This window comes from Geospiza fortis, unplaced genomic scaffold (assembly GCF_000277835.1).
Source record: "Geospiza fortis unplaced genomic scaffold, GeoFor_1.0 scaffold403, whole genome shotgun sequence".
Lineage (NCBI taxonomy): Eukaryota > Metazoa > Chordata > Aves > Passeriformes > Thraupidae > Geospiza > Geospiza fortis.
The window spans coordinates 3,649,632-3,661,530 of NW_005054336.1; the positions used below are offsets into that span (position 1 = coordinate 3,649,632).

Here is an 11,899-nt window from a genome sequence, read left to right on the forward strand (position 1 = left end):
TGCAGGTACTCAGCAGGCACAGACTGTGTGTGTCTTTACATAATCTAAAGCAACAGTGTTTTGCATTCTCCAAGTGATGGCATAGAGGCAACAATAAATATGTGTGATCCTTGTTTGCCTTGAGAAAATGGCAGGAATTTAGTGAACAGCTAAGGATCTCTGCTCATAACCTCAGAGTCATGAGAGGGAAAGTGAACCCAGCTGTGAAGGACCTACATTCCTCTCCTGTTAAGTCAGTGACACTCATTCCTGAGAGATTTTTACAAGATAGATTAAATCCTGTGGAAAAAAATGAACCCAAACTGCAACAGAACAGAGTTCTACATTATCCTTAAAATAGGCAAAGGTGATGCTTGTCTGGGAATAATTCTTATGACATCTAATCTTTAAGACCAGTAGCATAACAAATGAGACAAGATCCTCTACATACCTTTAAGAAAAAAATATTTATTTATAAAAATACAATGGGATCAGTTTCAGAAGTGTGGCAATAAATACAGTTCAAGGAAGAAAAAGCATTTCTACATGGATATATTATGGCACAATAAAAGGCAAATGCACCATCAATCATGGAACTTCTGTTGGCTCAAGACTTTGTACAAGCTCCCTTTTTAGTAAGACAACTATTTCTAAGTTTGGTCAGTGTTGATAATGGAATGAATACACAATCACAAATGCACACTTATGTCTAATGCAGGACTTAACATTAGCAAACAATACTTTAAAAACATAGCAATGATATTAAATCACTAATGAGATATCTTAAATTTAATTGGCAAAGACCACATGTAACTTTAAGCACGAGATTCTTTTATCTCCTCTGGAGAAAAGATGTAAATATGTAAAATGAAGGCTTAACTTGGTATGTAAAAACCTACTTAAGTAGAGATTGTGAGAATGCATAGCTCCTTACGAAACAACCTGGCTGTATGAGAGCACTCCCCCTTTCACAGTATTCCTTTTACTTCATATGCAGTTATTGTTTATGCTGTAGACTACAACTGTTACAGCACTAAAGGCAACTAGACAGGGAAAGGGCAGAGAAAGGAGAAAGGAATGTATGTAAGGCAGTATTTCTTTAGGTACATTAAGCGTAGTGTGTAGGAAAGACAGGTAACAATTCCACAAGGCTAGTTTCGTTCTTACTGAATAAAATAATCAACTAATACTGAACTTTTGATGCAAAGCTAGTAATCAATGCCCTGGTCACTGTACTGGCCATGGTAATCTCTTTGATAGTCATCTTGGTACTCTCCGTGGTAGTCATCTGGGTACTCTGCCTGGTAATCGCTGTCGCTGATTTCTGAGCCGTTCGTCCCTGTTCCTTGGCTGCCGTTGTGAATGACAGGTTCTGTGGGTGCAGCACAGTACTTGGGGTCGTACACTTGCCGTCCAAGCCCATACACACTCATCCCCTTCTGTGAAGCTACTTTGTTGGTACCCATTTGTAATGAAATAGTTGAGTTATCCACAGGCTGTAATATGTGCTTCTGATCATAGATGTCTCTCCTGGTACCTGGGGCCAGCATACCAGCCTAATAGAACAGGATTGTAGAGATTCAGTAAGAAGGTCAAGAGCTGTGATTACTAGATACATGGTTTCAACTAGTATGCCTCATTGAAAGTGCTGAAAAGTAGGAACTAAAATGTAACAAAACACAGCGCAGTAACATCTGTTCACTAGTAGGTGAGTCACAGAAAAAAGTCCTTGCAGAAAGGTCCAGTTTATGCTCCTCTTTGGAAAGAATATACTAAGCATTCTGACTAAGGTAGTGCCAGTAAGCAATTTCTTTTTTGCCTCTGTCTAGTTAATACTTATAATGAAGTTACTGTTTTCTCTTGGTATAACACTGCCAGGAGGAAATTCTAGAAGCACTGGGATGTTTTTATGCCTTAAGACACTCAGCACAGAACACACTGGTTAAGATAAGAGATTCAAGTCCCTCAATTACTGCATTAGGAGCACAGCTGAACCGTACCCACTCACTGCTGCCTGTTAGACTCTGCCACTGGGCACCACTCCAGGCTGTCCTTTCCCACTGGGCTGAGAGCTGTGTCCCTCCCTGTGTCCCTCCTGCACATCACACACAGTCCTGCTTACCTGACTGGCTCCTTTGTTAGTGCCCATCTGTAGGCTAATCGTTGTCTGGTCAAATGGCTTATCAGTTTGCATTTTTGGATCATAGAGGTGTCTTCTAGTTCCATAAGCAGTCATGCCTGCCTGACTGGCACACTTGTTGGTGCCCATCTTTATTGGGGGAGGGAAGAAGGCGACAGAAGAAATTATTTTTATTTGTACATTAAGCATAGTCTAAGGAAAAAACATATGGTTGGTAACTGCAATGGCTGGCAAAAAAGTAATTTCAGTGCTTGTTTTCCTCATGTAGTTTGACCACTATGTGTAATATATTACCCTTTCTCCTTTCAAAAGTTTCAAAGGGAAAAATAAAGGCAACTGTCATCCTAAGGTCCAACTGCATTGCAATTGGAATGGATGTATCCCTCAAAATGTAAAAAGTGTACCTTTTACCTTGGACAGTAATGATTCATTTATACTGCCACAACTTTTCTACCACAGGAATTTTAAGATTTTACTTTGGCTTTTATGATTACTAAGGAAAGAGGAGAGAAAAAACAAGTTTCTACCATACAAAGAACTTTAACTATCCAAAGACTCTTACTTTAAAACCACCTTAAAAGACAGAGATGATGCTGCTAATATTAGCTGTTCCTTTCCTCCTTATCACTCTTACAGCAGATTTAAAACAAACAAACCAACCTTCCAGGCAGTGACTTGAGCTTATAAAGCCAATCAACTGCTTACAAGAATTAAAACCTCATTCCTCCTTCCACGGTAAGAATTTATTGTTATTCTGCACCTGGTTTTGCATAAACAATGTCCCAGTTAATCAAAGCAAGAAAGTTGTTCTCAAATGTAACAAATTACTGCAAACTTGAATTTCATACTTACCTGCAGGCCAATTACACTTTGACCAGCTTTTAGTTTTCCTGCATCAAAACTTCGTGCTTGTTTCTCTGCATATTTGACACCAATATCAATTGTAGTATGAAAACCTTTAGTTTTTGCCTGTTTTCGAAGAGGAAAAATAGAATATTCAGGGTTTGAAGTCTTTTCTTTCTCCACTTTCTAAGCCTGGGCTGCCACAAGCAGGGCTGTCTCAGTGAGACTGTGTCAGGGCTGAGAGAAGGTACCAGTTCCCCACACCATTTGAAGGTGGCACTCCAAAGCTACCCAAGTCAAAAGGGTATTCTGCAGGGATTAGTGCTCTCCTGTGAGCCTGCCCTGTTCTGTGTCTGCACATGGAAGCAGTCAGGAGCCCCCACTCTGACCTCTAAGCCCTCCCTGGGGCATGTGGGAGCACACGGCTCTCTGAAGTGCAACCTCTGCACTTCAGACTCTCAGTACTGTCTGTCCTCTCCTGACAGGCTGGATGCTGTTTTCTGTATTTACATGAGTTGTAAGGTGCATCTGAACTGGCACGTGGATTTGGGCCAACTCCAGAGGTATAAATACTTACCAGACCTGCCAGTGCCACTAGAGTAGTCTGTACTTGAGTCATATTTCCATTCTCAAAAAGATCATTTGCTTCAAAAATGTCATGTGGCTTCATACCATAGACTTGGATGGCCTTGATAAAATTCCCAATGTTCTCCAGCTAAATAGAAACAAAAAAGCCAGTTTTCTACAGTGTTTCAGATCAAAAATTAAGTAATTTTAAAGCCTTCTGGTGTTGGCTGGTTTGTTGTTTGCTTGTTTTACTCAAGTTCTTTGCCTCGTGCAAACTGGACAAAACAGTTGGCATGGTTAAGAGTGACTGGTGAGAGGTTTTTGTTAGTTTTCATACTGATCTCAGAAATCAGACTATGAGATCATCCAGCCTGGCATCCCTACATCAGTGAGTACCATATACTTTGTTAGAGTGGGCTTTGATAAGACTTGTCTCAACTGTCTGTCCCTTCCAAGAGAAATTCTAATCTAAAACCTGCTTCAAAATTAGAAAATCTGACATAGTATCCACACTATTTGACTTCAGCAACTGATAATTTTGAATAAAATAAAACCATAACTATGTGGATGGGATCATTGTATGGACTGAAGGCATCATCTTGCCTGGGACAAACAAGCCTTGGGGTTTATTAGCACTTGTTAGCACTATGTGCTGTAGAAATTGGAAAGCAATACGGAATACAAAGAGTAAGGACTGAATCTCTTCTTTCCTTCTGAAGTCTTAAGAGGTATTAAAACTTCAAAAACAAAAATTCTCACCCATATTTAGAAGTGTTCAATGCCAAGAAAACAAGGAGGCTGACATAACGGTATTAAGCTAGACCCAGCAACAGCAAAGGCAGTAATTCTAGGCAGCAACCCTTCCAATGCTTGTTCCAGACACCTTCTCAGGAGCATTCTTCATACAGAGATGTCTAGGTACAGGCAGGCTGTTGACCTAATACCTTGCAGCACTGCCTGGATGGAAAACTCAGTTGTGATTCAATAAAAAGAAAACTTCCTTTTTTTTTTTTTTAACTGGGTAAAGGCCTTGCTATAGGGCTCTAGATTGTTCTATTGTTCTTCCATCTGACACTTCCCTGAACAGCTAAAGCACTGCTATTAAATACAGGTACTCAACTGCCATTGATGAACCACCTCAGCTGTAGCTGCCTTCTGTTAAACAGTGTTCATGTCTGCAGCATCCTCAACTCTTGGGTATGTATCATATGTAACTTGGTGCTACTAGGATTTAAGATGTACCATTTTCACAGCAAATTTGTTATACAGAACAAAAGTATTGTGTGGGGGTTCAAGGGGTTAAAGGTGTAGTTCTGAGGTTATTTTTTTTTGTTTTACCTGGTGCCAATTTAGTTTTGATTGATTAATTTTCTTCACTGATCCTGGCTGCAGCTTATTTATAAGCCTGGGGAGGTGAAAAAGAGGGAAATGCTTAAACAATAAATCTCATCCTTAAACCATCCGTGCAGGCATTATATAATACTTTCACTCATGCTTTTTTATTGCATTAGTTTCATCAAAATGGTTAATGTCTTGGTTCATACAGTGGACTAGCTCAGTCCTCAGGTCTCACAAGTCCAACAGACTGTAAGAATTCTTGTGTGCCATTTGATTACCATAGAAATGAGCTATGCCATTAAATTTAGAAACACTTAGAAATCTTAGCTGAAATATAAAGGAGATTTAAGTGTTCATTTTTCCAACAGTTTCCAAGAAGTTGCCTCCCACCCTACAGTCAGCTATCTTTGACTGTAACTGTTGACATCTTTTCAAGGGGAATCTTCAGAAAGTCCCTTCTTAATTCCTTGAAAGTAAAAAACTCCTAAAAATAAGGTTACTTAATAAATGCTTACTCGCATAAGATTATGCCATCTTTTAATCCCAGTTGGAAGTTTGCACCAATACTCAGCCCTGTCACCTCTTCTATCCAGTTACGCAGATCTTCTTCTATCTGGGGATCATATTTCAGGGCAATCTGTAACACAAGCAGTCATAAAGTTACTTCAGGAGAGAAATCTCCAACTCTTCCCCACCCCAACTCCATTTCAGAGTATGCTATAGCTGTCATCCAGTAATTTTATTTCTGGATTTTTAATCTGTATTTTATACATCAGAGTACAGATGTAAGTACTTTATCCCTTTAACTATAACTTTCATGGCTTTACTAAAGGTCTGTTTGGAAAAAGCACTTTTAAGCATGTTGCAGTTTTTCTTTCAGTAAGAATTCCTGGAGCTCCTGAAAAGTCTTTTGACAGCTACAGAGGAATGATTTTTGAAAGAATACAGGAGTCAAGTTATACTTTGGCAGGAAGTAAGGAAGGGAAGTAGTATATTCTGAATTGCCATGCCATCAGTACTACTGCTCAGATGTAAATTTCTACATGAAAAATTTTAATATAATAGATTTGAAGTTATTCAGCTGAAGATTATAGTGGGTTTGCTTTTATAGCTAGTTTATGATTAATGGAGATGACCTAGTAAGTTTTTTTCTTGTTGCTACAACATTAAGTTATCTTGCTGGGGATTCTGGGGGCTGTGTCTGTGTCTTGGTTTATCGTTAACCTTTAGTACCCCTGCTATTTCTTTTCTCTTTGACCTTCCTGGAAGACTCTTCTGGAATAAACTGTGATCTCATATTTTAATTGCAAAGGAAAAAAACGTGCAATAATCTTTGAAGTTTAAGGCATCAAGCAGAGGCCTAGAGTTGTTAGAAAGACGACTTAAAAATTCATTTTCCAGATGTTCAGACTTCCCTACTCTGTGTGTAAGTTTATGCTTCAGTCACTAGAAATCAATCCATGTGAAAGGAATGCTTCAAAGCAGTGAACTTCAACACCACCAGCTGTCAACAGCATCCGTGTTCTTTCACTCTGCCCTTTGTTCCCCTCCCCTGAATGCACCACAAAGCAGCTCCAACTTCCTTCAGGCTAAACCCGTCACCTTTGCAGTCCTTTTCAGTATTGGCAAGTTGGACAAAATGGATTCTATCCCTGAAATCATCCCTACGTTTTCTGCAGACAAAGTTATCTGAGCACAAGATTGTGTAGGATAAATAACCTGCAGTCGTGCAGAGGCTGGCAGCACTTCCACCTTCATTAGCTGTCCTGTATGGGTCAGTGAGCAGGGTGGGAAGTGAGGGAGCCACTGTGAGAAACCTGACAGACAAGCACAGAATGTACCTGCAGTATTTCTAATGTGCAGAAAGTCAGCTCAGCTACACCAGTTGCTTACAAACAAGAAACTCATGGACGGCCATTCACATTAGAGCAAAATGTACATCTGAGACTTTTTACATATAGTTTTAAGACTTCAGCCAAGAAAGACCAGCTATTAGCAGCTATATTTATACTGAAGGAGATTATAATTCCAACATATCTGAATTACTTGGATAGAGGCAATTGCTACATTTTGGCTAGCATTAGTAATCCCTGACTCCAAACTGACCAAACTACAATTTACAGTACTCTGTTCCCTATTTTTCTTTTAAGGGGAATGGAGAATTCTTGTATCTCTGGCTTTACTTCAAAACCTTGTCTGAGTAATACTTATTTTCCTTAGACTGTTTGTAATAGTAGTGCAATGGTGCCTTAGTTACAGATCGGGATAATGTACTAACCCATTCCTATATTCAGATCTTGACTGAGGTATGAAATTCTGTGCAGCATTCTGTACAAGACAACAAGGAAAATATCAGGACTTTATTTTTTAATCACACCTTTTGGATATTAGCTAAGATTAGATGCAGACTAGAAGAGCTAACTGAGGATCACAGCTTCAAAGGACATGGCTGTGGTCTCGTCTCGTGGGTGGCAGGCAGTCCCCCTTGAAATCCCTTCAGTTTAGCACAGCAGCACCACAACCACGTTCATTTCCAGTGATGGTAATTACAGCAAGGGATGGGAAACATCTTGAAAATAGTGTATGAAGAAGTCAACTGTCATCTTTCTCCTTCCTAACCTGGTGATTAGCTTACAAATGATTTTTCATGGATATTTTTATTTCCTATGGAAGCAAAGCTTATGTGATCACATCCCTAATTTGTCTCCTCAATAACATCTGGCAGAACCCAACTAGCTCACTCAATGTGATAGAAAAGAAGCAGTCTTGGACAGAATTGAGCCAGTTACATGTTGTGTGAAAATAAATATATGTGTAAGGGAGAAGGATACCAAAACATCTTCCCCAAAAGACTGAATTGTAGCATCATACTCTTCTTGCACTTTTGAGAACTTTTAAAATCTTGCAAAAGTGACCTCACCCACAAAACCTTAAGTTATGTGTACAGGCAAGACAGTGATAATTTATTTCTGTACCCCAATTCAAGTGAAGGAACAGGATTTATAGAAGGGCCAGAACTTTCTATTCTGATGCTCCAGTTAGAAGACAGCAGATAATTTGGGCTGGTCATTCATATGCTGACAGATCATACTATGATAAAATCACCATTCCAGCATGCATGTGGGTACAAAGCAGGGCTTGAGCTAATGTCCCCCACAATTCTTTAGTTACAGACATAATGAACATTGTGCTTTCTGAAAATTTGGGCAGTTTCAGTGTAGCTTAAAGACAGTGTTAGACATCCTGCAGTTGAGATCATCTGGAATAGAACTGGACTTCTGTTTCTACCACTTAATTTCCTTTTTTTTTTTGATAGTTTAAAAGTAAGTCAGGTTTGTGATCATACCACCAAGAGACACAGTTTAATCTTTTCCCTCCCAATATTAAAAAAAAGTAAATATGGAAGTCAGTAAGAGTGCGAACCCTAAAGATTTCTGCAAGTGTGGCTATCTTAATCTTTCTTGGCGGGCAAAGAAGAAAAAGTCAGAAATTTTCCTCATTTAATAATAGGTGCATTCCATATGGGAGATTACAACTGAACTGAATATTAAATTGCTGACCCCACTGCTTGGGGACCTTAGAAGTAATCAGGTGGAATTTTATCACTTCTGAAGGATATTTACTTTATGTTGGAGTACTTTACCATGTTTCAAATCTTGAGCTTTTCAAGAGGTCTTAAATTGCCTTGGGGTATCACTACAGTGGTTAGGGTTAGAGACAGGAAGTAAAAAACACTTATACACATGAAGAGAGTTCTTATTGCCATTAAAAGAAGTATTTTTGTTCTGATTTTTGAGCTGGTGAGAAACTAAGTTACAAAAAGTAAAAACTGGTGCTAATTTCTCTGCAAATTATATTCAATCTACCTGAAAACGTAGAGATGTGGAATCTTTCAAATAAGGCTTTAAACATGTGAGAAGAAGGGATTAAACAGGGAGAGTGACAGGTCAGATACTGCCAGAAATAAGTCACTATGCTTATTCTGAATTCTTAGCTCTTCTATTCCCAATGGCACAACCAGAGGTTATGTAATGCTCTTACTGAATATTTCATATTTTCCACATGTGGATATCAGAGATGTTCCAGTTTTCCTTTGATTGCTATCTATGAGATGAAGCCAGAGGCTTTGAAATGAATGTAAAAAAATTATGTCTTTTTCCATTACTAATAATCAAAAATATGCCAACATTTGATCCTTTATAAATACTGAACCTTCATGGAAGATACTTAAATCTTACAAGTCTACAGCAAAAGAAAATAATGTCTACTGAAGATGAAAGCAGTAGCTAAGCAGCTTCATTCAAAGTATCATCAGTGCCACAAAAAAACCCTACAGTTACAGAACACTGTAAAAATGATTCAATTGTAGCAATGGATATAAGATTTTGCGGAAGTTTAATACAAGATAGCAGGAAGCCAACTGTTCATTTCTTTCTTCTGACAAATGTCAAAAGATACATAAAATTGTTGGTTGCTCTTTCTGTTAATGCTTCAGAGATATAGGTTTAATAGAAATATCTTTGAAAGGAAACTAATGTTTACAGAAGTGGTCAAAACGATGGGTGATCCAAGGTTGTGGCAGGAAAAGGCTGGGTGTTACCTGCCTATGACAAACTGAGATACATGTGTTTGTGCCAATGTATGCTTCACGCTGGAATCCTTGTGTTCAACTTGATTCCTCTGGCAACTTCACACCTCATCCTCACACCTAGTTCTGTTCAGGTAGGACTTTCCTCTTTGGGAGATCTTAGAGTGTAAAAACCCTCCCTCCATGTGCAGTACAGGGACAGTAACAATCATCACTGTTTTTATCAAGCTCATGAATTCCTGGAAGCTAGCAAAGTTCTGCTGGCCAGCTTGAATGATGTGTCTGTGTCCCTTGAAGTTACTCAGTGTGCCTGTAGCATGTTTAGTTTGAGTGATGATGTTAACCAGTACTTCACACCATAACTGATATCATATGGACTTTGAGCTGTCCTTTTATGCTAATCTTTTCCAAATTACACAGTACACACTGTACACTGAGGGCTCCATGTATGCCAGATCTCCAGTTTGAGTTCAGCTGGCTGCATTGCTGCTACTCTGGAAAATTACTGTAACAGGATCTCAAGGAGGAGTTTAAGCACACTGCACTACTTTTTACACTGGGACTAGCAAACACAAATCTTACTAAGCTAAAAAGCAGGTATAAAAGATAAAACTTTTGAAGTTAAACATCATGTCATAACAGCTTGCACTTCTTAGTTCTGATGAAATTTCTGATTAAAGCTGCAGGCTTCCTGCCCTCCCCAGCAGAAGTCCAAGGTTTCATGTGCAGCACACTAAATTTAAAGTACTAGTAAGCATTTGAAAAAACTGCTCTCTAGTCATAAGTTTTAACCAAAAAAGCATGTACTTGTCAAAGTACATCAACTACTCTATTATAGGAATTGTGTTTGTCAACAAAACTTAAGATGTATATACATATAAAACTGCAGCAAAGTAGGTTGTACATTTTGGTTTTCCAAGGTAAATAAAGTACAAGGCCATGTACAGCAAGAGAAATAACCAGAACTTCACTCCAAGATAAGGTAGCATAGGAAGAGGTTACATATATGCTTTTTCACCAAAGTAGACAGAAAAACAGATAGAGCCCTAAGGTTTGAGCACTCATCATAAGGACAAATTAAAATTTCCTGTTAAATTTCATGTATGTTGACCTGGATTGCATGCAAAAGCGAATGTCATAAGGAGGCATATTTGTGCCCAAGAACCCCAAATGTAACAGGAATGTGACAATGCAGATGAAAACCAAAGAGGAAAGTACTTCAAAAACTCAAAGCCACCACTCACTATGCCCTGGTATTTGAAGATGCATTTTTTTCTGTCACTATGGACTGTTGTACAGAAAGGCAGAGAACGCTGCATTAACATTACCACTGGAAGATCTCACTACATCCCAAAATGCTACTTAGCACAAAAATTTTACAGCTGTATCCATTTTGCTTAATATTCAACCTTTTTTCTTCTTTTTATGTGTAGCATAACTGATACTCTGCCAACATCTCACTGTTTTCTCTGTAAATCAAAATTTAGGCTACAATCTTAAAAGAAGAGATGGATGAGCATTAATCCAAAATTCCTGGCACTCTTCCCATAGGCACCAGTTTAAACTCTGTGAAGTGAGAACAAACCATGCCTCAAAGTTTCCAAGTCATCTTACAAGTACAGATACCTGCAGTCATGCATGGTGCTTGTTGCCAGATCAGCTGGCTGGAAGAACTGAGTGTTCTACTCCCTGGCTGTCCAGTAGGATTTTATGACATTTTGCAATTCTTTTTTTTTTGGCATTTTTGCAGTGCTACCATCTCTTCCCCCAGAATGAACCAATAACTCAGACACAGGCCTGCCCTTGGACTGAACACTGCTTCCCTCTCGCACCCAGCAGCTTCTGTAACACCCTCACTTCTAACATGTTCTCAGCTTTTCTTGCACTTTTTGCTCTCATCATGTTTTGCCAAAAATCACAGTTTTTTGGCTTGTAACTCCAATTCTCCTTAGCCATCAGCTCCCACTGTAGCACCTTCTGGTCATGCCACCATACTTTATACTTCTTGGTATGGAGTTCCTTTTCTGTTTATTTAGTCTGTATATTGCTGAACTATTTCTATTCCTTCAGAGAACATGGTTCCAGTAGTATCCACTATCTATTATTTTAAACCACTGCTGATTTTTGTTTCAAAAATCCACTGGGATATGAAATTTGTTCTCAGCTAAGACACGGCTGGTCCAACCCAATGGACAAAAGCCTGTTAGTCCCTGATGGGAAGGGAATTCTCCTTGCTTTGAAACCCAGCCCCAGCATGACTGATATGACACAGCAAATCTGGACAGGCTCTGACATCACGAGCAGTAATGTCTCCTGAGACAACACACTGAGTGCTGCATGGAAAATCCTGGTAACCTGACAGACCTCAGTGATGCCTAGTTAATGTTCTTTTGTGGGGGAAAGGAAAAAAATCATAGAGAACAATCTGGTGCATAAACAAAAAA

General features: G+C 39.0%; 1 protein-coding gene across 1 annotated transcript; it reads right to left on the reverse strand.

Annotated features, from left to right (window-relative positions):
- Positions 1-427: 427 nt before the first annotated feature.
- CNN3 (calponin 3) lies at positions 428-5,525 on the reverse strand. The gene is made up of 6 exons (XM_031057881.1): positions 5,383-5,525; positions 4,868-4,934; positions 3,540-3,677; positions 2,972-3,088; positions 2,102-2,248; positions 428-1,535 (listed from the first exon to the last, which is right to left on the reverse strand). Exons 3-6 carry the CDS (start codon positions 3,630-3,632, stop codon positions 1,188-1,190), a joined length of 705 nt encoding a protein of 234 aa, XP_030913741.1. The 5' UTR covers positions 3,633-3,677; positions 4,868-4,934; positions 5,383-5,525; the 3' UTR covers positions 428-1,187.
- Positions 5,526-11,899: the final 6,374 nt, after the last annotated feature.

Bases quoted from the DNA above. Each gene is read 5' to 3' on its own strand.
- CNN3 (XM_031057881.1), bottom strand. From the start codon at position 3,632: ATGAAGCCACATGACATTTTTGAAGCAAATGATCTTTTTGAGAATGGA. The intron at 3,089-3,539 runs GTAAGTATTTAT...CTTCGAAAACAG, and splicing joins TAGTGGCACTGGCAGGTCTG to GCAAAAACTAAAGGTTTTCA. The intron at 1,536-2,101 runs GTAAGCAGGACT...CTGTTCTATTAG, and splicing joins CTAACAAAGGAGCCAGTCAG to GCTGGTATGCTGGCCCCAGG.